General features: G+C 42.6%; 2 protein-coding genes and 1 long non-coding RNA gene across 7 annotated transcripts in view; all 3 read right to left on the minus strand.

Moving 5' to 3' along the window:
• LOC115156209 (uncharacterized) overlaps positions 1–6,714 on the minus strand; it is a 56,380-nt gene extending 49,666 nt beyond the window's left edge. For 4 of the 5 annotated variants that reach the window (XM_029703592.1, XM_029703591.1, XM_029703590.1 and 1 more), the window contains exons 1-9: positions 6,449–6,713; positions 5,556–6,155; positions 4,823–5,419; positions 4,094–4,705; positions 3,192–3,791; positions 2,459–3,055; positions 1,730–2,341; positions 828–1,427; positions 95–691 (exon numbers count right to left, since the gene is read on the minus strand). In XM_029703592.1, the coding sequence (XP_029559452.1) occupies positions 95–691; positions 828–1,427; positions 1,730–2,341; positions 2,459–3,055; positions 3,192–3,791; positions 4,094–4,705; positions 4,823–5,419; positions 5,556–6,155; positions 6,449–6,509 (4,876 nt within the window). In that variant the 5' untranslated portion in view covers positions 6,510–6,713. Of the gene's footprint in view, positions 1–94; positions 692–827; positions 1,428–1,729; positions 2,342–2,458; positions 3,056–3,191; positions 3,792–4,093; positions 4,706–4,822; positions 5,420–5,555; positions 6,156–6,448 lie in introns of all 5 variants that reach the window. The other variant, XM_029703589.1, reaches the window with a different exon arrangement.
• Positions 6,715–8,874: 2,160 nt separating this feature from the next.
• LOC115156212 (uncharacterized) lies at positions 8,875–11,539 on the minus strand. The gene is made up of 2 exons (XR_003868204.1): positions 11,182–11,539; positions 8,875–10,971 (listed from the first exon to the last, which is right to left on the minus strand). It is a non-coding gene; the product is annotated as an uncharacterized LOC115156212 (long non-coding RNA).
• A 33-nt stretch (positions 11,540–11,572) lies between these two features.
• LOC115156382 (collagen alpha-3(VI) chain-like) lies at positions 11,573–21,250 on the minus strand (the record flags this gene model as incomplete). Its single annotated transcript, XM_029703851.1, has 8 exons — positions 20,954–21,250; positions 18,724–19,320; positions 16,114–16,707; positions 15,297–15,926; positions 14,568–15,158; positions 13,817–14,443; positions 12,570–13,160; positions 11,573–11,781 (listed from the first exon to the last, which is right to left on the minus strand). Coding segments are annotated over exons 1-8 (4,050 nt in total), but the record flags the coding sequence as incomplete, so codon positions are not given.
• Between the last annotated feature and the right edge of the window lie 3,937 nt (positions 21,251–25,187).

Consider the following 25,187-nt stretch of genomic DNA (forward strand, 5'->3'; position numbering starts at 1 on the left):
GTATGTCAACAAAACAGTATGTCAACATTGCTTCATCAAATCTGAAATATGTGTTTGTTGCTTTAGTTTTCCTAGATAATGCATCCGGTCTTACCTATGACTGTTGGGGAAATGGGTGTGGCGCCAACGTGTACAGTAATGAGTGAGGAGAAAAACTTATCCTGGACGCTGGGGAGATCAGAGAATTCAGAAACAGACTGGGAATAACTGGGGTCAGAGGCAATCCTTTGAACCTCTTTGCTAGAATTTCTGTTTCCAATGCCAAAGATCAAGACCCCACTCTCTTTCAGGGCAGAAACTGGTATTTCAACATTATCATTGGACCTCCCGCCACTCAGCAGTATCAGCATCTGAGGGACACCCTCTTGGCTTCTGCTTCCTGAGGAGGCAGTAAAGACGTTGTCCCTTACATACTGGAGGGCTGCCCCAGTGTTGAGGGGTCTACCTCCTCTGTGCCTCAGACCTCTGACGATGTCAAGAATGTCGCCCTTCGTGGTGTATGTGTTCAGATAGAAATTAACTTCTTGATCTCTACCGTACTGGACCACAGAAACGCGGTCTTTGTCTCCTCCCACATTGAGTTTCTCTACTACTCTCTGAACAAAATCACGCATTGCTGGGAATCCATTCCTTGTGCCATCAGAACCATCCAGAAGGAATACCACATCCTTTCTGGCGGTGTCATGATCAACTGAGAAAATAAGTAGATTATGTCAATCAAACGGATCAAATGTGGTGTTTTTGGCCAAATTATATAGTCGTTTCTAAGACTCAGCGGCCATTTTGCTAACACATCCTGACTCTTAATTCACAGTGATAACACATACCTAAAACTGTTGGTGATTCTGGAGTAACATCAATAACCACTGCCTCCACCGAGGACAGAAGTTGCTGCTGGATGCTCGGAAGGTCAGTAAAGTCTGAGACAGACAGAGCGTAACTGGGATCATGTGATATCCTCTGCAATTCTCTGCTATCAGAGCTCCTTGTTCCAATTCCAAAGACCAAAACCCCAAGCTCCTTCAGAGCAGAGGCTGGCGTGTCAACATTGTCAACCGACCTTCCACCACTCAACAGAATCAGTAGCTGTGGAACGCCTTCCAAGCGTCTGCTTCCGGAGGAGGCAGTAAAGACATTGTCCCTCACGTACTGGAGAGCTGCTCCAGTGTTGAGAGGTCTCCCGCCTTTGTGTCTCAGACCTCTTACAGTGTTGAGAATCTCTCCCTTTGTTGTGTATGTGTTCAGATAGAATTGGGCGGCTGGATCTCTACTGTACTGGACCACCGCAACGCGATCTTTGTTCTCATCCACACTGAGTGTCTCCACCACTCTTTGAACAAAGTCACGCATGGCTGGGAATCCACTCCTAGTGCCATCAGATCCATCCAGCAAGAACACAACATCCCTCCTGGGAGCCTGACTCTCAACTAGGGAATGTGAAGGTTCAGATAAAGAGTCATATTACATGTGGCATAGGTAAGGGAAAACAGGACAAAGCTGCTTCTGTCACATGAAAGTCATCCCTTTCACTTATCACAAACAACTATTCAACGAAAGTGACAATTTCTGCATTGGCTTGAGTTATATCATAGGGAACATTGGTACAGAGGTATGAAATGAAACCACATGAAAGGCCTCAGGGGAATCTACACAAGTGTTCTAAGCTATCAACTACTCTATCCTAATGTAAAAGAGGAAATGGAACAGATCAAAAGCATATGTTTCTTACCTAGTAATGTTGGTATTAGTGTTGGTGTCATGGTTGTGTCCTGTATAATGGCAGTGTTCATGGCAGAAAGAAGCTGCTGTTGGATGTTGGGGAGGTCAGTAAATTCAGACACGGAGAGAGCATAACTGGGGTCATAGGATATCTTCTGTAATTCTCTGCTATCAGAGCTCCTTGTTCCAATTCCAAACACCAAGACACCAAGCTCCTTGAGAGCAGAAGCTGGTTTATCTACATTGTCAAAGGACCTTCCACCATTTAGCAGTATCAGAATCTGTGGAACACTTTCAAGGCGCCTACTTCCAGAGGAGGCAGTAAAGACGTAGTCCCTGACATACTGGAGAGCTGCTCCAGTGTTGAGGGGTCTCCCTCCTTTGTGCTTCAGCCCTCTTACGGTGTCAACAACCTCTTCTTTTCTCGTGTAAGTGTTCAGATAGAAGTGGGCCTCTGGTTCTCTGCTATACTGTACCACAGAGACTCGATCTCTGTTCTCCCCTACAGTGAGTTTCTCCACTACTCTTTGAACAAAGTCCCGCATTTCTGGGAAGCCATTCCTAGTGCCATCAGAACCATCCAGCAAGAATACTACATCCTTTCTGGCAATGCTTAGGTCCACTAAGAGTATCAGAAACAAAACAGTATGTCAACAAAACAGTATGTCAACATTGCTTCATCAAATCTGAAATATGTGTTTGTTGCTTTAGTTTTCCTAGATAATGCATCCGGTCTTACCTATGACTGTTGGGGAAATGGGTGTGGCGCCAACGTGTACAGTAATGAGTGAGGAGAAAAACTTATCCTGGACGCTGGGGAGATCAGAGAATTCAGAAACAGACTGGGAATAACTGGGGTCAGAGGCAATCCTTTGAACCTCTTTGCTAGAATTTCTGTTTCCAATGCCAAAGATCAAGACCCCACTCTCTTTCAGGGCAGAAACTGGTATTTCAACATTATCATTGGACCTCCCGCCACTCAGCAGTATCAGCATCTGAGGGACACCCTCTTGGCTTCTGCTTCCTGAGGAGGCAGTAAAGACGTTGTCCCTTACATACTGGAGGGCTGCCCCAGTGTTGAGGGGTCTACCTCCTCTGTGCCTCAGACCTCTGACGATGTCAAGAATGTCGCCCTTCGTGGTGTATGTGTTCAGATAGAAATTAACTTCTTGATCTCTACCGTACTGGACCACAGAAACGCGGTCTTTGTCTCCTCCCACATTGAGTTTCTCTACTACTCTCTGAACAAAATCACGCATTGCTGGGAATCCATTCCTTGTGTCATCAGAACCATCCAGAAGGAATACCACATCCTTTCTGGCGGTGTCATGATCAACTGAGAAAATAAGTAGATTATGTCAATCAAACGGATCAAATGTGGTGTTTTTGGCCAAATTATATAGTCGTTTCTAAGAGTCAGCAGCCATTTTGCTAACACATCCTGACTCTTAATTCACAGTGATAACACATACCTAAAACTGTTGGTGATTCTGGAGTAACATCAATAACCACTGCCTCCACCGAGGACAGAAGTTGCTGCTGGATGCTCGGAAGGTCAGTAAAGTCTGAGACAGACAGAGCGTAACTGGGATCATGTGATATCCTCTGCAATTCTCTGCTATCAGAGCTCCTTGTTCCAATTCCAAAGACCAAAACCCCAAGCTCCTTCAGAGCAGAGGCTGGCGTGTCAACATTGTCAACCGACCTTCCACCACTCAACAGAATCAGTAGCTGTGGAACGCCTTCCAAGCGTCTGCTTCCGGAGGAGGCAGTAAAGACATTGTCCCTCACGTACTGGAGAGCTGCTCCAGTGTTGAGAGGTCTCCCGCCTTTGTGTCTCAGACCTCTTACAGTGTTGAGAATCTCTCCCTTTGTTGTGTATGTGTTCAGATAGAATTGGGCGGCTGGATCTCTACTGTACTGGACCACCGCAACGCGATCTTTGTTCTCATCCACACTGAGTGTCTCCACCACTCTTTGAACAAAGTCACGCATGGCTGGGAATCCACTCCTAGTGCCATCAGATCCATCCAGCAAGAACACAACATCCCTCCTGGGAGCCTGACTCTCAACTAGGGAATGTGAAGGTTCAGATAAAGAGTCATATTACATGTGGCATAGGTAAGGGAAAACAGGACAAAGCTGCTTCTGTCACATGAAAGTCATCCCTTTCACTTATCACAAACAACTATTCAACGAAAGTGACAATTTCTGCATTGGCTTGAGTTATATCATAGGGAACATTGGTACAGAGGTATGAAATGAAACCACATGAAAGGCCTCAGGGGAACCTACACAAGTGTTCTAAGCTATCAACTACTCTATCCTAATGTAAAAGAGGAAATGGAACAGATCAAAAGCATATTTTTCTTACCTAGTAATGTTGGTATTAGTGTTGGTGTCATGGTTGTGTCCTGTATAATGGCAGTGTTCATGGCAGAAAGAAGCTGCTGTTGGATGTTGGGGAGGTCAGTAAATTCAGACACGGAGAGAGCATAACTGGGGTCATAGGATATCTTCTGTAATTCTCTGCTATCAGAGCTCCTTGTTCCAATTCCAAACACCAAGACACCAAGCTCCTTGAGAGCAGAAGCTGGTTTATCTACATTGTCAAAGGACCTTCCACCATTTAGCAGTATCAGAATCTGTGGAACACTTTCAAGGCGCCTACTTCCAGAGGAGGCAGTAAAGACGTAGTCCCTGACATACTGGAGAGCTGCTCCAGTGTTGAGGGGTCTCCCTCCTTTGTGCTTCAGCCCTCTTACGGTGTCAACAACCTCTTCTTTTCTCGTGTAAGTGTTCAGATAGAAGTGGGCCTCTGGTTCTCTGCTATACTGTACCACAGAGACTCGATCTCTGTTCTCCCCTACAGTGAGTTTCTCCACTACTCTTTGAACAAAGTCCCGCATTTCTGGGAAGCCATTCCTAGTGCCATCAGAACCATCCAGCAAGAATACTACATCCTTTCTGGCAATGCTTAGGTCCACTAAGAGTATCAGAAACAAAACAGTATGTCAACAAAACAGTATGTCAACATTGCTTCATCAAATCTGAAATATGTGTTTGTTGCTTTAGTTTTCCTAGATAATGCATCCGGTCTTACCTATGACTGTTGGGGAAATGTGTGTGGCGCCAACGTGTACAGTAATGAGTGAGGAGAAAAACTTATCCTGGACGCTGGGGAGATCAGAGAATTCAGAAACAGACTGGGAATAACTGGGGTCAGAGGCAATCCTTTGAACCTCTTTGCTAGAATTTCTGTTTCCAATGCCAAAGATCAAGACCCCACTCTCTTTCAGGGCAGAAACTGGTATTTCAACATTATCATTGGACCTCCCGCCACTCAGCAGTATCAGCATCTGAGGGACACCCTCTTGGCTTCTGCTTCCTGAGGAGGCAGTAAAGACGTTGTCCCTTACATACTGGAGGGCTGCCCCAGTGTTGAGGGGTCTACCTCCTCTGTGCCTCAGACCTCTGACGATGTCAAGAATGTCGCCCTTCGTGGTGTATGTGTTCAGATAGAAATTAACTTCTTGATCTCTACCGTACTGGACCACAGAAACGCGGTCTTTGTCTCCTCCCACATTGAGTTTCTCTACTACTCTCTGAACAAAATCACGCATTGCTGGGAATCCATTCCTTGTGCCATCAGAACCATCCAGAAGGAATACCACATCCTTTCTGGCGGTGTCATGATCAACTGAGAAAATAAGTAGATTATGTCAATCAAACTGATCAAATGTGGTGTTTTTGGCCAAATTATATAGTCGTTTCTAAGACTCAGCGGCCATTTTGCTAACACATCCTGACTCTTAATTCACAGTGATAACACATACCTAAAACTGTTGGTGATTCTGGAGTAACATCAATAACCACTGCCTCCACTGAGGACAGAAGTTGCTGCTGGATGCTCGGAAGGTCAGTAAAGTCTGAGACAGACAGAGCGTAACTGGGATCATGTGATATCCTCTGCAATTCTCTGCTATCAGAGCTCCTTGTTCCAATTCCAAAGACCAAAACCCCAAGCTCCTTCAGAGCAGAGGCTGGTGTGTCAACATTGTCAACCGACCTTCCACCACTCAACAGAATCAGTAGCTGTGGAACGCCTTCCAAGCGTCTGCTTCCGGAGGAGGCAGTAAAGACATTGTCCCTCACGTACTGGAGAGCTGCTCCAGTGTTGAGAGGTCTCCCGCCTTTGTGTCTCAGACCTCTTACAGTGTTGAGAATCTCTCCCTTTGTTGTGTATGTGTTCAGATAGAATTGGGCGGCTGGATCTCTACTGTACTGGACCACCGCAACGCGATCTTTGTTCTCATCCACACTGAGTGTCTCCACCACTCTTTGAACAAAGTCACGCATGGCTGGGAATACTCTCCTAGTGCCATCAGATCCATCCAGCAAGAACACAACATCCCTTTTGAGAGCCCGACTCTTAACTAGGGAATATGAGGGTAAAAAACGGAGTAATGTTGAATGTTGTATACACAAGGAGATAACAGGACACTGTTGCTTCTGTCACATGCAAGCCACTCCTTTCCCTAATCTGAGACAGCTATTCAAAGTAAGAGGTTATATGTGCATCGGAGAGCTCTTGCAAAAACTGCAACATATTTATAAAGTGAAAAGAACATGAAAGACCTTATGGGCATCTACCCAAAATGTAAAAGCTGTCAACTACTCCATGCTAATGTAAAAGAGGAAATGGAAATGATCAAGACCTTTTCCTTACCAAGTATTGTTGTTATTAGTGTTGGTGTCATGGTTGTGTCCTGTATAATGGCAGTGTTCATGGCAGAAAGAAGCTGCTGTTGGATGTTGGGGAGGTCAGTAAATTCAGACACGGAGAGAGCATAACTGTGGTCATAGGATATCTTCTGTAATTCTCTGCTATCAGAGCTCCTTGTTCCAATTCCAAACACCAAGACACCAAGCTCCTTGAGAGCAGAAGCTGGTTTATCTACATTGTCTCTTGACCGTCCACTACTGAGGAGAATTAGCATTTGTTTCACACCGTCCAATTGTCTACTCCCAGAGGATCTTGTGAATACATTTTCTTTCACAAACTTAAGAGCTGCTCCAGTATTAAGGGGTCTTCCCCCTTTGTGCGAGAGTCCCCTCACAGAATTCAACATGTCTTTCTTTCTCAGAAATGAATTCAAATAAAAGTTTGCCACTGCACCGTTACTAAACTGTACCACAGCCACTCTGTCATTCTTTTGTTCCACATTGAGATTTTCAATGATTTTGTGGAGGAACTCCTGAATAGCTGGGAATCCTTTTCTGGTGTTATCTGATCCATCCAGAAGAAACACGATATCTCTCCTATTTCCATCACTTTCCACTGTCCAACACACAATAAAAAAATAAATATATGTAAAAACATATGTCCTGTTATGTCAATAAACTATTTTGTTCTTTATTAATAATTCTAATCGGAAATCAACATTTCCAGTATAAAAGTTTAATATTTTCTTACCAACTCTAGTTACCTCCTGTGGTCTTACTTGAGCAAGATTTGTCTCCAAACTTTGCTGGATGTTTTGAAGGTTTGCAAAATCAGGGACTGAATAAGAATAATTTGGAAGAGATGATATTGATTGCATTTCAACCAAATCGGTCATCCTTGATCCAATAGCAAATGTTACAACCCCCAAAGTCTTGAGGGCCCTGGAAGGACCTCGAGGAGAATCTCTAGATCTGCCACCAGTCAGTAGCACTAGGATCTGTTCAGCACCCTCATGACGTCGACTTGCAGCATTATTAGTAAAGACATGGTCCTTCACAAACTGGAGGGCTGTGCCAGTATATTGAGGCCTCCCACCCTTTGGCCTCAGATTTCTGACTGCTGTAAGCACATCATCTCTTGTCTTGTACGCATTCAGGTTAAAGTTCACTGCTGCACTGTTGCTGTACTGCAGAACAGCAACTTGATCTTTTCCCTTGTCCACATCAAACTTTTCCACCACTTTCGCAACAAACTCTCGTATATCTGTGAATCTACTCCTTACATCATCAGATCCATCAAGGAGGAAAACAATGTCTCTTTTCACACTGGTGCCTTGAACTAGGATGAAAATTGAACTAAATCAGCAAATTGTGCATGGTACATTATACACATTTCAAGCTACATATTTTGAAAATGATTGAAAAATATAACTTCTCTTTTATACATATTTTCAATGAAATTGTTTATTATTGTACTCTTTTTCACTCACCTAAGCCCGGTCTTACTGTGTCTTTATGAGAGACAACTGCTGAGAGCAACCGTTGTCTAACAAGAGAAAGGTCAGAAAACTCTCTTAGCAAATATGCATGATTGGGACTGTATGCAATGCTCTGCATCTCCGCTCCATCTGCGTATTTGACCGCAACAGTCAAAAGCACAATTCCAGCCGCCTTCAGACTCTTAGATGGAACCAGAACATCATCTTGTGATTTTCCCCCACTTAGCAGTATCAGTATCTGAGGGATGCCCTCATGGCGTCTACTTCCTGAGGAGGTATTAAAGACATTGTTTTTAACATAATCAAGAGCTTCCCCAGTGTTGCGGGACCTTCCTCCTTCAAGATTGATATTGCGTACTTCTGCCATGATATCAATCTTCGATGAGTAAGTGTTCAATAAGAAATGAGTGGTAGGTTTGTTACTGTACTGGATCACAGCAACTTGTGCTTTGTCTGGCCCGATGTCAAGATGTTCAACAAATTGGCCAAGAAAATCACAGATTGATTGGACACCTTTTTGCATCTCATCAGATCCATCAAGTAGAAATACAACATCAACCCCATCCACCCTCTGGATATCTGATGTCAACAAAGTGGAATTGTCTGAAATGAGCAAAAATAATAATTGCACAACCAATAGGTCCTTATATACTGCACATCTGTACTGAAATCACATAATTTTGTATTCAATTGTATGACAATGCTGCTCCCTAATAGGAAGATTTGGAATAGATTCTCAGTGAATGACTGTGAATTTGTGATTTTAAAAAGCCTGAAGTGATATAAACTTTTATCTTAATAATCTTACCAATGACAGTTGACATTTCAGGTGTTTCCTGAACACCATTTATTACAGCTGTCACTGAAGAGTGTATGCTGTCAAGGTTATTAAAATTGGCAACAGAAAAAGAGTCTCCTGGTTTAAAAGATATCATTTGTAACTCCAACGTATCAGCATTCCTTGTTCCAATGCTAAATGTTCTTACTCCATCCCCTCTCAATGACTGTGCTGGTCCCATTATATTATCACTAGATCTCCCACCACTGAAGACAAATAGGTATTGAGGCACACCCTCAGCACGTCTGCCTCCAGCTGAAGCAGTAAATACGGTGTCTCTCACAAACTGCAGGGCTGTGCCAGTGTTGAGAGGTCTTCCAACTTTGTGCCTCATGGATCTTATTGAATTAAGCACATCATTTTTAGAAGAGTATGAATTCAGATAGAAATTGGGTGTGGCATTCCCACTGTACTGAACAAGGGCCACCCGGTCGCCATTTTCCTCCACATTAAGAATCTCCACTACTTTCTCTGCAAAGCGACGAATCCCCTCAAAACCAGTTTTAGAGTTGTCAGATCCATCAATAAGAAATACAACATCCTTTTTGTCAGATTCTGAAATGAAGGTAAAGAAAAGTTGCAAAGGGAAAGGAAAGGCACTTTTTTCAGAGAGGGCACAGAAAGCAACTGCAGTGATATCAAGGTCATTGCTAGCATAAAACCATTGTCCAACTGAAATCTTAATAATCTCATTCTCTAAAGGTGAAATATCTTGGACACAAGTATATGGTTTCTTCAAAAGACATGCAATAACATAGATAAGATAATGTATCTAAATGCAGAGAACACGTGACACTACAGCAAAATACAAATGGCCACAGCTTACCAAAATGCATGGTAGGAGCAGCTGGCTCTGGTTGATGGGATGCTTCTGTTAACAATGACAACAATTCTTGCTGAATTCTGGGGTCTTCAAAATCAGTAATGGAAAGGGCATAATTGGGTTCATGAGATATTGTTTGCAGTTCAAGTGTGTCTGCATCTCCTGTGCCAATACCGATTGAAATGACTCCCATTTCTTTGAGCTTTGTGACAGGGGTTCTGATATCATCTCTAGATCTTCCACCACTCAGCAGTATTAGTATCTGTGGAACACCTTGCAGGCTTCTACTTCCACTGGAGGCAGTAAAGACATTATCCCTCACATATTGGAGAGCTGCTCCAGTATTTCGAGGACTTCCTCCTTTGTGCCTCAGACCTCTAACAGCATCAAGAACATAATCTTTTGTTGAATGCATACCCAAGTTGAAATGAACCTCTGCTCTGTCACTGTATTGAACCACAGACACATGATCTTTGTTCCCATCTACATTGAGTTTCTCCACTACTCTCTGCATAAAGTCTTGAATATCTGGGAATATTCTTCGGGAATCATCAGAACCATCAAGTAAAAATACAATGTCCCTCCTGTCGTCAGTTGTTGCATCTATAACCATTCATAAAATGGGTTAATGGTAAAGAATAACTTTTAAAATATACATATAAGGAATTCAACAAACACCTCTGTGTTTTGTGAAATGAAATACATCAATATTATGCTAACTCAAATGACCAACTACAGCATAACTGTTGCCATGATTGCATTCTTACCTATTAGTGTTGTTGGCAAGTTAGGAGTAGTCATTGCAACTCTCTGAACAGCAGAGAACACTTGCTGTTGAATGTTTGGGAGATCATTGTAATTTGGAGCAGAGAAAGCATAGCTGGGTTGACCTGAAATAGTTTGAAGCTCAAGTGTATCAGCATTCCTCATTCCCACCACTATTGCCATCACATCAATTGCTTTCAAGTTTGTCACTGCATTTCTGACATCATCATTGGACCTTCCCCCACTCAATAAAACCAGAATCTGAGGGATGCCCTCTTGGCGTCTACTTCCAGAGGAGGCAGTAAAGATGTTATCCCTGACATACTGGAGAGCTGCCCCAGTGTTGAGGGTGATCCCTCCTTTGTGCCTCAGGTGTCTAACAGCGTCAACAATGTCTTGTTTTGTTGTGTAAGTGTTCAGATAGAAGTGGGCCTCTGGTTCTTTGCTATACTGCACCACAGAGACTCGATCTCTTGTCTCCTGCACAGTGAGTTTCTCCACTACTCTTTGAACAAAGTCACGCATTGCCTCAAATCCATTTAGAGTTTCATCAGAGCCATCCAGTAAAAATACAACATCACGTTGTTTGGATTCAGTGTTATCTAGAAATGCACATGAATGAAATGAAATTCTCAGGTAAAATGATCAAGAAAGATCATGTATATTTGTGACTAGCAAATGATACCAACATTTTTCAAAAGGCATGCATAAAGCAGTATCATGAATGTGCTGAATTTTCAGCAAGAATGTAGTAACCTGAAATGTGACAGATTCAATTGCTAATGAAGAGAGGTAGCGAAATAACTCCTTACCTACTACAGTTGGTTGATACACTCTTGGCTGACGAGGGACCCTTTTTACAAATGACAAAAGCTGCTGTTGAATGCTTTCAAGGTCATCAAACCGAGAGACAGAAAGGGCATAGGAGGGAATATGTGCTATCATTTGGAGCTCTAGAATGTCTGAATTCCTCGTACCAATACTGAATGGTACAATTCTGTCCTGTTTCAAAGCAGCAGCAGCACCTCCAACATCATCTTGAGATTTGCCACCAGTTAGCAGTATCAGTATCTGAGGGACGCCTTCTTGGCTTCTGCTTCCTGAGGAGGCAGTAAAGACATTGTCCTTTACGTACTGGAGGGCGGCCCCGGTGTTGAGGGGTCTACCCCCTTTGTGCTGTAGGCTTCGAATAGAACCTAGAACACTTTGTTTTTCTGGATATGTGTTCAGCAAGAAATGGGCCTCTGGATTTCTGCTGTACTGAACCACAGAAACTCGATCTTTGATCTCTCCAACATTGAGGTTCTCCACCACTCTTTGAACAAATCCACACATGGCTGGAAATCCACTCCTAGTATCATCAGACCCATCCAATAGGAACACTATGTCTCTCTGTGCAGCATCTAATTCAACTAAGAAAACATTGAAGGACCTATTTAATAATAAAACCACTACATATATGCATTAATGCATTCACAAGGGCAGCATATCAATAGAATGTTGTAAAGTAGACCTATACATTGCAAAATTGTCTGAAATATTCTCCATAATATATTTTAACTATGATGACTATCACGTCATTACATAGCTCTATGCAACATGCAAAGAAATAGTGAGTGAAAATAAAGTGAGATCAAATGGCCTCAAATGTAAAAAAAAAATTAAGAAAGTTTGTAGATAAAGAGCTTGAGTTTTAAGAAAAGAAATTGAGATGTGAAATCAAACACTCCTTCCATGAAGAAAGGGGAAGATTAAGACAGATGAGAATCGAAACTAGCTTAAAACAACTAGACAATGATATACTGTATCATTGGCTCAAAAAAGAGCTTAAGCTGAAAGGACCAGAAAAGCATAGTTTCCTGATTTTAAACAATCAAGAATAGAGCTACATTTCTGGAATGTGGAACAAGAAAGAGAGGATTTGGCATTTTTATGCCAATAAAAATGTATTTGATGCAAGTAGAACAGTAACCATCCCAGCACCATCTCTGGTGTTTTGTTCATAAAAGTAGGATTATATAGCGTAACCATTCAAAGAGGCAATTTGAGGGAATGTAAACTGATCCAGAGATTTTCTTCAAAGAATGGTGCACTTACATAAGTAATCAAACCAGTCAAGACCAATATTTGATAGAAGAAAAATGAATGACATCTGGGAAAGTCAACTTAATTGTTGACTCAGAGTCATGGTGGTTCTTACCGACAATAGTGGGGGGCTCAATTCCCATTTTTGACTGGACAAAGGCAAGGATCTCTGGCTGTATGGACAAAAGTTCACCAAAGACTGGTAGGTTGAAAATAAATCTGGAAGAGTAGGCAATGCTCTGCAGCTCCTCTTGCCTGACATTTTTCATCCCAATGGCAAACGAAAGAACCCCAAGGCGTTTGAGATCAGATGCAGCAGCTGTGACGTCATCACTTGACTCTCCACCAATTAACAAAAACAAAATCTGAGGAACCCCTTCCAGATGTCGACTCCCGGACGAAGCAGTGAAAACATTGTCCCTAACATACTGAAGAGCTGCCCCAGTGTTGCGGGGTCTTCCTCCTTTATGCCTTAGGCTTCTAACAGCGTAGATGACAGTCCTTTTTGTTTTATGAGCTTTCAGGTGGAAGTATTCCGCAGCATCGTCACTGTATTGCACAACAGCAACTCGAACATTGTCCCCATCGATGTCAAGTTCATTGGCCATTCTTCGTATAAACTCTCTAATGGCAGGCAATCCATTTCTGGAGTCGTCTGAACCATCAAGGAGAAACACTATATCCCTTTTGCTGCTCACTGTATCCACTAGGTGGTGAAGATAGATAAAAATGGGATACATTGACTAACAATTATATTATAGAAAAGGAATGTAAGATGTAAAAAACAACCAAACATTGTTAAGAATGTTTGAAGCTGAATATGTACACAAGACAGTGGAAAAATATCACTAACAGAATAAATTAATCCAAGATTATGGTTGTGGTTAGTTGTCTGTATTAATACATATTTGCATGCATATCTGCAAGGGTGAATGAGAAGCTGGAACATTGTAGGCAGGTTTTGGCAGTACCGTTCTGAGAAAGTATCATCACAAGCAGAACAACCATCTTTTCAACAAAAATATGTGAAGTTTGGCATAGTTTATCCATACATGGTTGAGGTAAGAGAGGAAGAGAGTGAATAGAGTGAAATAGGGGGAAATTATTTTGGTTTAAGAGAATAAAAAGCCAATAAATGCTCTGAATCAAAGATTTTCTCAACCATGCAACTAAATACCAGAACGTTTCTACCAAAATTCACAATGTATCGACATTGTAGGAAATACTCTACTGAGACTATGTTTACCAAAGTCATAGGCATCCATGTATTTATCATGCTTCAATTTCAGCATTGTTCCAAAGATAAAGAATATGGTATGTTTCTTGTATTTAGCATACTCATATCCAAGCTGAAGTTCTTACCTACTAAATCAGGAATTCCATGAGTCACAGGAGCCACAGCTTCTTCTGTGTCTTTTGACAGTCTTTTAAGCGTAGCAACAAGCTGTGGATGGATTGAGGGCAACTCAGAGAACTCAGCAACCTGGAATGTGAAACCAGGTTGGAAGGAAATCATTTCCAACTCACGGAAATTGGCGTCCCCAACTCCGACCCCTATTGACACAATTTCCAGATCTTTAAGAGCTACAGCAGGGCCCTTAACATCATCTCTGGATTTCTTGCTAGTCAAAAGGATCAGGACCTGGGGCACACCTTCCAGTCGTCTACTGCCAGAGGAGGCAGTAAAGATGTAGTGTCTCACAAACTGGAGAGCTGCCCCAGTGTTTAGGCTCCTTCCACCCTTGTGCCTCATATTACTTATGGCGTGAATAACGGCATCCTTTGTTTTGTGCGAGTTCAGATAGAAATGGGCCTCTGGTTTGTCAGAGTACTGAACCAGAGAAACTCTTTCTCTGTTTTCCTCCACAGAGAGTTTATCCACTACACTTTGAACAAAGTCTCGCAATGCTGGGAATCCACTCCTTGTGCCATCAGAACCATCCAGCAGGAATACAATATCTCTTTTCACAGCATCAGCATGAACCGAGGCTGAGACACAACAATAAGGCACATTTACAAGAAACAATCAGCACATCACAAAGAGCATCATCAAGAGCAAAGACAATGACAGGCGTGTCACACAACATAGAACATGAGAAAAGCTTTTGCTTACCTTCCTCCAGGACAGCCTTCAGCTTTTCCTTGGGAAGGCTCACATAGCTATTGAGCGTTTGTTGGACCGTATTGAGCTGGCTGAATTCCTTCACGTTGAAAGCAAAGGATGGGTTGTGAGAAATAGCCTCGATTTGCTTAGGGTCTGCATCCTTGACACCAACGCCAAACGGTACCACTCCATCGGTCTTTAAAGCACCAGCAGACTCCTTCACGCTATCCTTAGACTTTCCTCCGGTCAAAACAATCAAAAACTGGGGTACATTTTGAGCCGCACGGCTACCATGAACTGGGGACAGGATGGTGTCCTTCATGAATTTCAAAGCCATTCCGGTGTTCAGACTCCGTCCACCAGACAGTCTTAGATCATTAACGGCCCTTAAAACTTCAGCCTTATCCTTATATGTATTCAGGTAGAAATTGGGAGCTGGCCTCTCACTATGCTGGACAACTGAAATCCGGACTCTATCTTGTCCAATATCAAGAGGCTCAATGACTTTGATGATAAAGTCCCGGATGTAGGGGAAATCTGCTCGGACATTATCAGAGCCGTCAATCAGGAACGCAACATCCCTCTCGCCTCCAACAACTGCTGCAAGAAAAGAGGAAAGGGAACACCACCTTCAGTTTTCTCAGTCAATAGCATTATTATGCAGTTTGTTTTAATATTTAGTATCCACTGTTTAACCCAACATGTAGCAATAAAGCTAAAATACAACATAAAGCTCACCAGGTTCCTCGGTTATTTCTGTTTCTGTGATGTCTGTATCTCCGACCACAGTAGTCAAAGGAGTCATGATCTGTTCAACAACACTTGGCAGGTCAGCAAATCTGCTTTCATGGTAAGCCAAGTTTGGTACAAAAGCGACCGTCTTCAAGTAGGCCTCATCTGCCTGGCCAGCACTGACTGTGAAGGTCAGTACACCCGCCACGGCCACTTTGTCTGCTATCCTTTTAACCTCATCCTGGGATGGGCCTCCAGTGATCAGGAGAAGCACCTGTTGGACACCTTGCCTCTTACGTGACCCAGTCGAGGCCTGGAACATGTTGGTAAGTGCATAATCCATTGCCGCTCCCGTGTTCAAAGCAGACCCTCCCATTAGCCTGAGCTGACCCAGGCTGGCCAGCACATCTTGCTTTGTGTTGTGCGTGTTCAGATAGAATTCAATCTTTGGGTTCTCTGCGAATTGCATGAGAGCGATGCGCACCCTGTCGGGCCGCACGTCCAGCTGGTTTACCACACCGGCAATGAAATCCCGCACGTACGGAAGGTTGGCACCCCCAATGTAGCTAGAGCCATCCACCATAAAGACGATGTCTCTGACTACTCGCTGGGTCTGCACTGTTGTAATTTCAACCACTGAGGAAAACAGGGGAGAGAAAAAATATCATTACATCTATTCTAATGTTCAAGTCATAAAATATTATATGTCAATGATTTTTAAATGCCTTATGGAGTCTTGGGATAAGAAAATGTCACATGTTAGGGGTAAATTACATTTAAGTAGCTAGTATCAATCATAGTAACGATAGGATAGGAGCATTACCTGGCTCTGTGGGTCCCTCAGTCACCACAATCCCAGATAGAGTGGAAAGGGGAGAGACAATCACCCTGGGGTTGCGGATCAATGCCCGGAAGTCCTTCAGCATGAACACCAAGCTCTCATCAAAGGCAATCTGCTTCAGCTCCTGCTCATCGGCAGTCTTAGTGCCGGCAGCCAGGGTCAGAACCCCCATGCGCTGCAGTGCCTCAGCAGCCTGCTCCACACTGTCGCTGGACTTCTTACTGGTCAACAACAGAACCAGCTGGGGCACGCCCTGCTGAATACGACTCCCCTTGTCAGGCCTCAGCATGTTGCTCCTCACAAAGTCCAGGGCCGCCCCGATGTTCACCACTTGTCCTGGTCTTGGCTTGAGTCTGCCTAGGGCTGCACTCAAGTCTTCCTTGGATCCATATGCGTTCAGCTCAATCTCAAGCCTGGCAGTATTGCTGAACTGGGCCACACCCACTTGCACTTGATCCGGTCCGATCGGCATGCTGTCAACAAACCTTTTGATAAACTCACGAAGAGAGTTGATCATTGTGGCACCCATAGTGCTGTCAATGAGAAAAATGATATCCCTTTTTCCCACTTCCAAGGCTGAAAGAGAAAATACAGTATCGTGTTAGAATAATCTATGTAAAAACTAGCTATTATTAGCTAAATAAAGCTACTAAAGCTGTGATACTCTGTTGATGATCGGATTAATTGCATCTGTGCTTAGCCTCTTACAAATGTACTTAATTAATAATTAATGCCATATTTAACATGACTGAATGCATTCACAAAGCATTCCATGTTTAATAAAGGCACTAACAAATGGCTTATTATTAGGACAGTTATTCATATTTAAAGTTGTAACATCTGAAGAAGTATGAAATGGCATCTGAATTGCTGCAAATTATACAAATACAGCTGTGTGGCATTCTGGGAATTAGATAATGGTGCCAATTTGGAGGTGTTGAAGATTAAATGCATTTTATGCTACTTGTTTAGGAGAAGGGGGTAACTGTAATTTACTTAAAAAAATGAATAGCTTCTACTTTACAATAGGGCCCACCAATGAAATGAAAACCTGATGCAATAAAATGACGTTCCTGCTTCACAGGAAAAGATGAATAGTAAATCTAGAAAACCGTATACACAGACATCTACATATAAGTAAGACAGCAAGATAACAAAACTATACCAAACCTACTATATCATGTTGCTTTTTTGTATGTCAGCCTGTGTAATTACAGATGATCTACAAGTGTATATAGCAAATTGAATAAACTATTTTCAGTATTCAGTTCGTTTTGTTCATTTTGTAATGCTTGTGCACTTGTTAGGTCTGTTATTTATCGTCAACAAGCTGGTTATTAATGTTAGAAATCAGGTCAAGATGCTATCTTGTCTTTCTATTGTTATAACTGTCCTCACAATGCATTGTCCTCACAACATGTTTGTGCAAGGTTATTCATTCAATATTAATATTATATTGAACTATTAGATTGAGATCCAACACTCAACCCCCAAATTTCAAGCACGCGCTGTCTTACAATTAGATTAAGTGCAATGATTTATTAACGCCTTACTTGAAGAGGGTATACACCTTTATGAAACCAGTCATGATAACCTTTTTAGTGTTGCAGTATTCATAACAACCAAAACATTCATAACACATCTATGCAATATATGTTTTTAAAACAAAAGTCAATTTCCATTACAGTACAAAAATATTTTTCCATCAAAATAGATTAATCAATAATGAGAACCAAGGTGTGTCAGGTAGCCTCAAACCAGTAAGTAGAATGTTGATGGTTCAAATACAATGGCTAATAGGATATCTTGTGGAAGTGTGCCAGATGTTTGTAGATTTTATGTATGCCACATTTGGGACTATTCTCTTGGTTCCATTCTGCCAGGATAGCTCAATCAAGCACAACAAAAATATTTGATATATTTAAAGATCCATTATTCAGCTTTATATAGGACCTGACAGATTTCAGATAGAAATGTGATTTAATCTGTCATTCTCATTGAAAGCAAGTCTGATAAGCAATAGATCCGTTCCATGTGCAATATTTTTTATTTTTTTTGTCTTTTTACTGTCGGTTTAATACACCAGCTTCAAACAGCTGAAAATATATTTCACAGCGGTTAAGATATGACAATGATTCCCTACACTTTATAGACTATACTATATTGCTTGTTATGGCACAAACTGAAATCAGGCGAATTTTAGCAACGAGGAAATGGCAGAGCTATGTCTACATATTACACCTTTAAATTACTATTTGTTGTGTTGCCATTTGTGGCCTTGAGCAAAGCAATATCAACGGGCAGCCTAATGCTCTGAGGCTGACCCTGTGCTGCTCTCAGTCTGTTGTGTGTGTGTGTTGTGCCAGGGGGTTGGGCACTGCGTCGAACAAACTAAAGAGCTTTTGAAAATGTCTCTTGAACAATGATGAATGTGTAATTAAGGTGTTATAAAAGTATCACATATACCCCCTTCAAATTAGGTGTCAGCGATTTATTATTCTTACCTCAAGTATGGAATCAGCTAGAAGACACACTTAATAATTTTTTTCATGATCCCCCCACCCAATCCTACCTTGCATTGAGGTTACCTACCTTCTGTAAATTCATTCTGAATGACAATGGTGCGCTGGGCCACCGCGTTAACATATGGTAGCAACTGGTCACCCATGCTTGCCACTGCCCTGAAATCGGGGGCCGACAGAACAAAGCTCTTGTCTGTGGCGATAGTCTCCAGCTCGGCGGTGGCCACGCTGCCGACCACCACGCCAAACGTGATAATGCTCGCTGCCTTAAGAGCCCTGTCACCCGCACTGAAATCGTCATTGGACGGCCCGGCACTGATCACCACCAGAGCTTGGGGCACCCCCTCCTCTGCCCTGCCCCCTGATGCCGGATTCAACAGGCTCCCAGGGACTGTCTCCAAGGCGGCTCCAAGGTTAGCCTCATCGCCGCCTGTGAACTGAAGGGCCTTCACAGCGTCCAGGACAGCGGCTTTGGTGTCATAGCTATTTAGAAAGAACTGAATCTCTAGGTCCGCGCTGTACAGAGCCACAGCCACCCGAATTGTGTCCCTGCCCACATCGAGGCCCTCAATGACTTTCATAGCCAAATCGCGCACGCGGGGGAAGTTGGCCGCTCCAACGTTCTCAGATCCGTCAATTAAGAGTACAAGGTCAGCTGACTCTTGTGCTTAAAAGGGAGAGAGAGAGAGAGAGAGAGAGAGAGACAAAACAGAAACAAAATGCAACGTGAAAGCGTTAAAACAGAGAAAGGGGGAGAAAGAGAACGTGCTGGCACATCATTGCATGTGACATTCATGATGAACACAATCAATCATTAAAAAAACATCACAAAAGCACATTATACTGCATGTAGGCTGAACCAAGGAGTGATTAGATCTGGAGCTAAAAGGATGATGGATGCAACTTATTCTGTCATGACCCTGTAGCTTGCTAAAATACCCCACAAATGTATTTTTCTGCTAAATGTGTTATTTACGATTATAATTTTTTTTTTGAAGAGCAGTGTGAAAATGAACTACCCCAACAGAACATTACCAATTTACCATTGTACTCATAATATACTCATAGTGTTTTTTTTTTACATATGTATAACACAATGTATAATATGTATTGTAAAATGTCAATTTCTCCTTTTATCTGTCTTATATCAGTTTGGGTTCTATGATAATGCACTTAAACATAACCTCCTGCCAACTCCATTGAGTTCAGCCACCCCATGCAGACTCATGTTACAGACCTCAGAGATAATGAGTACCAGTCATGACCCTGTGGCCCATCCTTGATGCTTAAGAGCCCTTACCGTTAATCAAGAGAATAAATAACTATTCTATAACATTTGTTTCATACATTGTGCTAAGCTGTTATCTTTGAAATCTCTCAATCTAGGCTCTGCTGCAAGTCAAGGATGAGTCCAGGGCAGGTTCATCACTGTTTCAGTTGTAGAATAGTAAGCACATATTTGACAGTTACTTATAAAACATAGCCTAAACACAAACAAACATAAACAAGACACACAAGCAGTGGGTGGGTGGTTAGCCATTGTTAAAAGCTGCGCCGTGTTTCGGGAGGCCGTATTGGAACAGCTTGTCACCGCTATTCATTCGCTTTTTCAAAGATCTAAGCTATAAGGCGCTGATACATGGAGATTTGTTTAAAATCAGACAAAAGCATTTGTGATTTTTGTAGGGCAAATGTAATGGACTGAAGGTGTTTTGCATATCTGTCTTCATTTGATTATAGAGAAAAAAGAGATTATATAATTTAATATCCTGTTACTGTGTCATGTAAATAGATGATAATCCTCCTGTAGCAGTCTGTCATGAACGTTGACTTGTTTGAATATCCTGCTTGTAACTGTTACATAGTCAATGTTGTTGTAGCAAACTAAACTGGCAAACGAAGAGCGATATGTCTTTACCATATCAAAAAAGCAATGGATATTCCCATTGACTGAGATGGCATGTTCTCAGTTCATGCGCAAGCTTCATAAATTTGGTCAATCTGGCTTGGAAGAGGCATAGCAGCCATCAGAAGCCCTCTTCTGAGAAGCATTCAGTGTCAATCACATGCAAACCTGGGTGGTGATCTTAAAGTGTTACGGGCAAATAAAATATGATGAGAAACAGTGATGTTAATGGGTGCCGGACAGTGGATGATAAATGAGGGTTATCGTGTTAAATACCCCTTAATTGTGTTAATACAGGACTCGATCCAGACATGGCCACACATTTGTAGTTACATTCTTCTCTTATGATAATGTGGGCATTAGTATGGTAGTGACACAGGCCCCCTGTTATTACCTGTCACATCTCGAGGCACTTCTTTGGCTTCGACAGCCATCGGGGCGCCACCGGCCTGAGTGACTGCGCCGCACAAGCCCACCACTAAGTCCTGGATAATACCCCTCAAGGACTGGAAAGAGTCTACGCTGAATATGTGTACGTCCTGTGGCACACTAGCCATCTCCCTGAGCTCCCAGTCCACGGCGTCCTGCACCCCCACCGCAAACATGCTCACCCCTGCTAGCCGCAGCACCTGCGCCGGCTCAGCCACGTCATCTTGGGAGCGCCCGTCTGTCAGGATCACCACTGCCTGGGCCACACCCATGCCAGCGCGGCTGCCAGCCGCTGCGTTCAGGTGGGCCCGGATGAGAAAGTCCAGGCCCAAGCCCGTCCGAGTGCCACCCCCCCGGTAGGCCATGGCCCGAATATGGGCCAGGGCCCCCAGCGGAGATGAGTATGTGTTCAATTGGAACTCAGTTTTGGGCGAGCCGCTGTACTGGATGAGGGCGAACTGAAATCTGCCACCGCCACCCTCGTGCAGTGCTTTAACCACGCTGTACAGAAACTGTCGGACGTGCTCAAAGTTCTCTTGTCCCATACTCCAGGATGAATCCACAAGAAAGTATATATCGGCAGCCAGGCCTTGTGCGCAATCTTCAAAAGAAGAAACCTGGTTTTGAGGACTCTCACCGTGCCGAGACAGAGGCAAGTCCAGTGGTATGGCTGTAACCACGACCCTGTTAATGTACCGAACAACAGTACCGCTGGAAACTAGGCCTATTAACTTGTGCTAAAATATTAAGGAAGTACACCTTAGTTCAGCTCACCTGCCAACATGCTACCTTAAACTAGGCGGAACTGTGAGGCCAGGGCTCCAACATGACACTGGACTTGCGCTCTAAGGCAACAGTGATTCCTGAGTAGACCCCTTTTCTCATTCATACCATGAAAATACCTTTGAGTTCCTGCAGGGAACTAGACACTTTTGACTTGTTCCCAAACGTTTATTGTTTCAAGGAAGGCGGAAACTCAACCCATAAATATCAATACAACTCTAGCTTAACAGCAATATTAGCATTGTCATTCCTACTTTTCGTTAAATGTCTGAAATGTTTTGATAATTTAATTATTTGTGCTGAAACCAACAAGGATGATCCGGTAAAAAGTACCCCCCCCCAAAATACAAAAATAAGTAGGCCTTCCAGGTGCTACTAAGATTAATGGATATTTGAAGTGTGAAATAAAAAACGATACTGAGCATGGCTAACAAAACATAATTTTTGAAAAGGGCTTAAGAGAGGGTTCCCACAAGGGCCTGCAAGTTGAATTGAAGACAAAAACAGTGAGTTAAGCTTACCTTCCTGACCCTGGGCATCAAGTTTGGGCAGAAGTCCTGCGAACAGGACACCCAGAAGAGCGCACAGCGGTAACAGCCGGTGTTTCCTCATCTTCTACCTAGCACCAAAAAGAACACCTGCAAATGAAATAGAACAGAAAGTGTTTATTCTCTTTTCAGCATCACAACAGGTACCAGTATCTATGGCAGGTATAATTCTGAAAATTATTTCTATGACATCACAGTAGGGAAAGCAATGAAAGACTTGAATGTTGCAATTTTGTAAAGTAGTCCTAAATGTGTCAGTTTCCCTTTAACATTTCCATCATCAAAGCTTTATAACATCAGTATTGATTCATGAAATACAATGCAACATAATCATCCATCATCATTGTGAAATGGGCATATATTTCAAAATGAAAGGACTTATGAAGGCAAATGACTGAGTTATTTTAATTCTGACAGGGACATTATAAAGCTCCTTGAATACTCTAAATTAAGTTGTGACCTTAAGGTCTGGCATAGACCACTAACTCACACACAAACTCTGACACGCACATACCATCCCAAATCAGTTTGACCAAAGAATTAAGGCTTGTCTGCACTGTCCTTGCCATATTAACTTTTGGAAGAAGAACTCAGGGCAATTGAAGCAAACTAAGTGTAAAGTAGTATTTCAGATGAAATCCATTTCACCAGCAAATCCAATCTTCCAGAATTCTGGAGTTGCTCCAAATATCTGTTTTCCTCCTTGTTTTCGTTCTCCACCCTTTCCCACTGTCATCACATGGTTTGAAGTTAAATTCCTAATGTCAACAGCATGTTTAGAGTTATTTTTACTCTTTAACACACCATTGGAGAAAAAAAATTGCTCATACCACCATCACATGGAGCTATGTGCAGAAATATGTGTTCCACTGCTACCACAATGTCAGTTAGGGCTTGCCAAGACTCTAACATTGGAGTTTTCAATGGCTTTCTCCCTTAACCACATCAACAACAGGCACTTGCCAGCAAATACCTCCAGTTCAGGATTCAAATCAACAGCCACACTTCGGCTAGCTTATGTCTCTCTCAGAGTGCTGTCATTGGCGTCTAATTTCTCTCTGTCCAAATAAGTAGCAGCATGGGCGATATTGAGCTCGAACTTTGACTTGCAGAGCCTAGAATGGCATGATTGATACCACCTGTTCAAAAAGCCAGTCCACATTAGTAATGATCTACTGTTGTGTTCATAGGAGAGTTGTTGGACTGGAAAGTCCAGTTTCACTTACGGGTTTGTGTTTTATATTTAGTCAGCTTTCCCCCTTATTGTGATGTTAACGGGATTGGTGTCCCTAAACTGGGATGGTTGTTGCTAAAGTGACTAGAATGACGTTGTAAACAACAAACAACTTTGTTTGATAAAATCCATTTTATATTCAAATGTAGGAACTGGGTTCTACAGTTTGAACCCCTGCTGTCTCTGGCCACACACCCACCCCGCCCAGCCATCTAGACATGTGAAGGTCAGTGTCTTTTCTGTAGGGAAGCTAATTATCCATCATGTATGACATTCCTGGGAGTGTGTAAACTTACATTTTTTATTACCATAGCATTTTTGTATGTTCTCTATTGTTATGTACTTGAAAATGTATCAATTGACCAATTCGGCACATTTGGTCGTGAGTAGACCCACTTATTTTGAGATCAAAGCGAGAGCTACATGTAGCGACGTGTGCACATTTGTTCATTTGTTCATATCCTTTGCTACAGTGCCTTGCAAAATTATTCATCCCCCTTGGCGTTCCTATTTTGTTGCATTACAACCTGTAGTTTAAATAGAATTTTATTTGGATTTCATGTAATGGACATACACAAAATAGTCCAAATTGGTGAAGTGAAATTAAAAAAAAATATTGTTTCAAGAAATTCGACAAAACTGAAAACGGAAAAGTGGTGCGTGCATATGTATTCACCCCCTTTGCTATGAAGCCCCTAAATAAGATCTGGTGCAACCAATTACCTTCAGAAGTCACATAATTAGTTAAAGTCCACCTGTGTGCAATCTAAGTGTCACATTTAAACACCTGTTCTGAAAGGCCCCAGAGTCTGCAACAACCACTAAGCAAGGGGCGCCACTAAGTAAGCCTCACCATTAAGACCAAGAAGCTCTCCAAACAGGTCATGGACAAAGTTGTGGAGAGTAAAGATCAGAGTTGGGTTATAAAAAAAGATCCAAAACTTTGAACATGCCACGGAGCACCATTAAATCCGTTATTAAAAAATGGAAAGAATATGGCACCACAACAAACCTGCCAAGAGAGGGCCACCCATCAAAACTCATGGACCAGGCAAGGAGGGCAGTTTTCAAGGAAAACGCTATGTCTGGTGCAAACCCAACACCTCTCATCACCCCGAGAACACCATCCCCACAGTGAAGCATGGTGGCGGCAGCATCATGCTGTGGGGATGTTTTTCATCGGCAGGGACTGGGAAACTGGTCAGAATTGAAGAAATGATGGATGGCTCAAAATACAGGGAAATTCTTGAGGGAAACCTGTTTCAGTCTTCGAGAGATTTGAAACTGGGACAGAGGTTCACCTCCCAGCAGGACAATGACCCTAAGCATACTGCTAAAGCAACACTTGAGTGGTTTAAGGGGTCAAAGCCTAGACCTCAATCCAATTGAGAATATGTGGTATGACTTAAATATTGCCGTACACTAGAGGAACCCATCCAACTTGAAGGAGCTGAAGCAGATTTGCCTTGAAGATTGGGCAAAAATCCCAGTGGCTAGATGTGCCAAGCTTATAGAGACATACCCAAAGATACTTGCAGCTGTAATTGCTGCAAAAGGTGGCTCTACAACGCATTGACTTTGGGGGACTTTTGGGTTCCATGTCGAACCCTCTGAGAAAAGGGTTCTACATGGAA

The sequence above is a fragment of the Salmo trutta genome, chromosome 20 (genome assembly GCF_901001165.1).
Source record: "Salmo trutta chromosome 20, fSalTru1.1, whole genome shotgun sequence".
NCBI lineage: Eukaryota > Metazoa > Chordata > Actinopteri > Salmoniformes > Salmonidae > Salmo > Salmo trutta.